Here is a 5,356-nt window from a genome sequence, read left to right as displayed (position 1 = left end):
TTGAGAGGCTGGCTCTCAGCGTGGGAATTTCTCGCCAAGTTCCCGGCATAGAGTAGTGCTGCGTGAGGGGTCGTCTGCCCCAGGAAGGTCGGTGGTGGCGCATGATGCGTAGATCTGGCACTTGCATCCTCAGTCCCTGCCCATCATTTTAGAGGGGTGTTTTTATTGGTGAAAGTCAGGAACTGGCCCTGCTCACATTGTCTTTTCTCAGGGGGTATGTCTACACTACAAAGTTAGTTCGAACTAACAGACGTTAGTTCGAACTAACTTTAATAGGTGCTACACTAGCGCTCCGCTAGTTCGAATTTGAATCGAACTAGTGGAGCGCTTAGTTCGAACTAGGTAAACCTCATTTTACGAGGACTAACGCCTAGTTCGAACTAGCTAGTTCGAACTAAGGGCTGTGTAGCCCTTTAGTTCGAACTAGTGGGAGGCTAGCCCTTCCCAGGTTCCCCCTGGTGGCCTCTCTGGGCACAACCAGGAAAACTCTTCTCCTCTCCCCCAGCCCCGGGCCCTTAAAGGGGTAGACTCTGGCCAGACGGCACTGGAGTCAGCCAGCCCTGCCAGGAGTCTCTGCCCCGAACCAGTGGCCCCACCATGAGCCAGGCAGCCAGTGCGAGTGACACATCCCCTGCCCAGTCCCCCAGCACCCAGGGGCCAGCCAGGGGCCGTAGACGGCGCGCGGCCTCCTGGACTAGTGCGGAGGTCATGGACCTCATTGAGGTTTGGGGGCAGGCCCCCAACGTCCATGATCTCCGCACTAGGAGGAGGAATGCGGCCGTCTATGGGCGCATAGCGGCCGCCATGGCCACCAGGGGACACAGGCGCACCCAGGAGCAGGTGCGCATTAAAATTAAAAAGCTGCGCCAGGCGTACGCCAGGGCCACAAGAGGCGGCGCCACTGCAGGGGCTGCCACCTGCCCCTACTTCACTGCCCTCCACCAAGTCTTGGGGGGCAGGGTGGTCCGTGCCAGCCCGGGGGACATTGAGCCGGGACCAGAGGGCCCTGACCTGGGCACACCGGAAGGGTCACCGCCAGCAGCGTCGTCCAGGGAGACTGTACCAGGTAAGTAGTTTGAATTAAGTAGTTCGGGGGGAGAGGTGGCAGGGAGACCAGGGACCGCGCGCGTAGGCCATGCCTTCCACGGATCACGCAGACACCTGTGCACGTGCGAGCACATGCCATGCCACCCTTGGGCAGGTGGCTCCAGCTGCGTGACACCCAGGGGCCATTGCCCAATAGGCACATGCTTGTGCAAAGAGACGTGACATGCTCCCGACCCCGGGGCAGGACCCAGCAGGATGATTTCCCTTCACATGTCCCCTCTACACGGAGGCAGGGGACATCTCCCCTTTCCCCCCACCGCCCCGGCCACACTATACATGGCACAGGGACATGGGTGCGGTCTTGGGGCAGCTTCCAGTCCCGGGGAGAGCCAGACATCCTGACCATGGCCTCTGTACAAGCACAGCGGCTGTGACGGTGCAGGACATGGTCACCCTCACGTTGCGGAGTTGGGGAGGGGGCTGGGCATCATCCTCTGCGTCCCCAGGGAGAACTGACCCCTTTTCTTCTTTCTCTACAGCTGCACCAGCTGCTCGTGCCGGGCGCACCACCCCGCCCGGGACATGCTCCCGCACCCGCGGCCTGCTCCGGACTGCCAGCACGGAGCAGGAATACTGGGACCAGCACCTTGGGGCCCTGCAAGCCGTGCACCGCACACTACGGTCGTGGATGCAGGAAGACCTGCAGGTCCGCCACGAGCTGCTGTCTGAGCTCCGAGGGCTGAGCACCAACCTGCAGCTCCTGCTGCAGAGCATGGTGCCCCGTGCTGATCCTGCACCAGCTGTCCCCCCAACTGCTGTCCCTCCTCCCACTCCTGCTCCCCCTCCCACCTCTCCCTCCTCAACCCCCACAACCTCTTCCTCAATGTCCACACCCCCCACCTCAACCTCCGCACCCTCCACCCCATCCCCCCGGGGACGCCGAGGCCCCCTCCCTCGCTGTACTGGGAGGCGGTCGGCCCGGCGAGACCCCCACCCCTGATCCTTCAGTTTCCCCACCCCCTCCTTTCCCTTGCTTCCCCCTTTCAGCTCCCTCCTCCCAGTTTTCCCCCTCCCCTCTCCCAGCCTCTCTCTTCCCCTCTCCCACCTCCTTTTCCCAGTTTCCCCGAGTTTTGTTAAATAAACAGAGTTTCTATTTTTGAACACATGTGTCCTTTATTTTGTACATCAATAAGAAGGGGGGCTAGGGAAGGGTAAGTGGAAGGAGGTGAGGGAGGAATGGGGCACGAGCCCCCGATGGGGAGGACTGAGCTGGCTCTGCGGGCTTCTGGGGGTGGAAGCTCTCCTGCAGCCCCCCGATTGTCCCCTCTCCCCAGATGGCAGCATGCGGCAAGTGCAGCCGGTCTGATGGCCGAGTGGTGTGATGTGCCCAGTGTGGGTACTTCGGGCACTCCAAGCCAGGACTGGTTTGTAAGCGGGGCACCCCTGAGAACTGTGTGTCTGGGGTGGGGGTCGGGACCCTTTAAGTGCAGCCCTCGGCTAGCCTGAGACAGCATCTCCACGCTCCAAGTCCTCCTCTGATGCCCTGCCGGCACTGCTTCCGGCCATCCTTAAGCCCTGTTCAGAGTCCACTCAATGTGGACTTGCTAGTTCGAATTAGCAAAACGCTAATTCGAACTAGTTTTTAGTTCTAGATGCGTTAGTTCGAACTAGCTTAGTTCGAATTAACTAATTCGAACTAAGTTAGTTCGAACTAGCGCTGTAGTGTAGACGTACCCAGGGTTAGACACGTAGGCTGTGTCTAGACTGGCATGATTTTCCGGAAATGCTTTTAACGGAAAAGTTTTCCGTTAAAAGCATTTTCGAAAAAGAGCGGCTAGATTGGCACGGACGCTTTTCCACAAAAGCACTTTTTGCGGAAAAGTGTCCGTGCCAATCTAGACGCGCTTTTCCGCAAAAAAGCTCCGATCACCATTTTCGCGATCAGGGCTTTTTTGCGGAAAACAAATCTGAGCTGTCTACACCGGCCCTTTTGCGTAAAAGTTTTGCGCAAAAGGACTTTTGCCTGAGCGGGAGCAGCATAGTATTTCCACAAGAACACTGATTTCTTACAGGAGGAAGTCAGTGCTTTTCTGGAAATTCAAGCGGCCAGTGTAGACAGTTGGCAAGTTTTTCCGGAAAAGCGGCTGATTTTTCCGGAAAAACTGGCCAGTCTAGACACAGCCATAGAGGCAGTGATCTCTGTGGGCCTTGCAAGCGAAGCTCAGAGACATGCACAACCCTGGCTGTAGCCCCGCCCAATGCAGGTTGGTTCGTGTATGTGACAGCGTGTGGTCCACAGATCTCTGAGGTACCGAGAGGAGCATTTCTCGAACTCCACTGTCTCCTAAGCCAGTGGTATAATTATACCCCTCCCGATGACACTGCAAATGGGGGGTTAACTCATTAGCTCTGGCCTCAGTCTCCCCCTCTGTGCAATGGGGATAACATCACTGCCCTGCCACACCTGAGTGATACCTGAGAGACTGAGGTGCTCAGGACAAGGAGGGAGGATATGGCCAACTCTCCTGGCTAAGGCTTAGTCAGGGGGGATTTTGTATGGGTTGACTAGGGGATTAACCCCTACGCATGAGGCTTACTGGTTAACTAGCGCTTGCTAGTTAACTCCGGCAGTTCTCTAGTTAACACTAGAGGTTCTTTTGAAAAAGAAAGTAGCCTAGACGTGGGTTTTTTTGAGAAAAAAACCCTTTTTTGAAAGAACCGTGTAAGCTCACATTTTACGAACAACAGTTCTTACGAAAAAGGGTTTTTTTCCTCGAAAGAATCGTGTCTAGACTACTTTCTTTTTCAAAAGAACCTCTTTTGAAAAAGTGACCAGAAGATATGCAAATTCGCGTCAAATTTGCATATCTTCTTTCGAAAGTGAAAGCGAGTCTAGACGTGTCCTTGGCCTTCACAACTTCCTCAGGCAAGGAGTTCCACAGGCTGTGCATTGCAGGAAGAAGTACTTCCTTTTGTTTGTTTTAAACCGGCTGCTCACTAGTGGTCATTTAAAAATATCCAAAAGTTGGTTCCAATATCGGTGTAATGGGCACTGGGTGGCAAAGGATGGAAGATTATTTTACTTCTTGCCTTTTTTTACGCTACACAACCAAGTGAGCTCTGACTAGTTCTGTGTCATGAGGTATTTGTTCCCATTTATTGCAGTCTGTTTAAAATGTAAAAGTCTCAAAATACGGATCTATATATCACTTCTATTATATACGTGTGTACTTCAAACTGAATGTGAACCATCTGTCAAAAAACAAAAGCTAAATTCTGAGTAATAAAAGCCACGCGATGATGGATGTCTCGCACTAAAGGGAGAGCAGAAAAAAGCAATTTTGTTTATGGGCAAACCTGTGTTGGGCACATTTTTCATGTCACATAAAGATGGAAATCTCACCTTATGGCTGTAGATTATGGTTCTGTTTCAGCTGCTGTAATTGCAGAAAGATGGGCACGTTGTTATATAAACAGGGATAATTCCCCACCTCGCGCTGGCTCCACTGAGCTCGTCCGAACACACTCCCGTGTGCGGCTCCCCGAAGGCACGGGGCCTTCATGTGCTTCCCTCGCACGGAGCCGCTGAATCGGATTTTCCTCGTCATTTGATGGATCGCTGCAACTTTCCAGCCCTTTCCATGTGTTTCCAAGTGGGATGGGGGGGAGGGGCGGTGTGAGAGTCACACGGTGAATCAACCTGGGAAATAGCAGCTGTGAGGAAGAGGGAAGTGGAGAGGGGCGAGAAGCGGACAGACGCCGAGGTGAGGGGCTCTGTGCGCTGGTCTGAGGGGTGCAGGGAGAGCTGGAAGGCTCAAAGCTGTGCCGATTGCTCTGGGAAATAGGAAGGGCGATTTTTGCGAAGGCATCAGATACCGGGTGGGTGGGCGGGGACAGCTTGACCCACTGAGTCGCGGGTTACTGTGGGCAGGTCTGCACTTGGATGTTACATTTAGTTTAATCAATTAATCGACTGGTCGGTGGATTTTCCATTGACAGGGCGATCAGTCGATAAGCGGGAGGCGCAGCGGGGTCAGCGGCTAGCCTGGGAGCTAACCCCTCTGCCGCGCTGCCTTTTCAGTGTGTTAAGAGCCTTAATACATTTAGACAGCAGCGGCACCTCTGGGACGAGGCGCAAGCTGGGAATCAGCTGATGCCCAGCTCACGGCCGGTCCCTGCTGCCCCTCTGTCTCCCCAACTCCCCCCTGCCCTGCCCCCCAAATGTGGCCACACCGGCCACAGGAATGTGGGACACATCACAGCCTGAAGGGGTGGTTGCTGCGAGGTGCTGGGGTAGAGAGGACCAAGG

The 5,356-nt window shown here is 54.9% G+C and overlaps 1 protein-coding gene across 1 annotated transcript; it reads left to right on the top strand.

The window, feature by feature from the left end:
- Positions 1-257: 257 nt before the first annotated feature.
- LOC142828939 (uncharacterized) lies at positions 258-2,513 on the top strand. The gene is made up of 2 exons (XM_075926029.1): positions 258-1,066; positions 1,587-2,513. The coding sequence occupies exons 1-2, from the start codon at positions 598-600 to the stop codon at positions 2,045-2,047; spliced, it is 930 nt and encodes a 309-aa protein (XP_075782144.1). The 5' UTR covers positions 258-597; the 3' UTR covers positions 2,048-2,513.
- Positions 2,514-5,356: the final 2,843 nt, after the last annotated feature.

This window comes from Pelodiscus sinensis, chromosome 4 (assembly GCF_049634645.1).
Source record: "Pelodiscus sinensis isolate JC-2024 chromosome 4, ASM4963464v1, whole genome shotgun sequence".
NCBI classification, from domain to species: domain Eukaryota; kingdom Metazoa; phylum Chordata; order Testudines; family Trionychidae; genus Pelodiscus; species Pelodiscus sinensis.
This window is presented reverse-complemented; position numbering and strand designations above follow the sequence as displayed.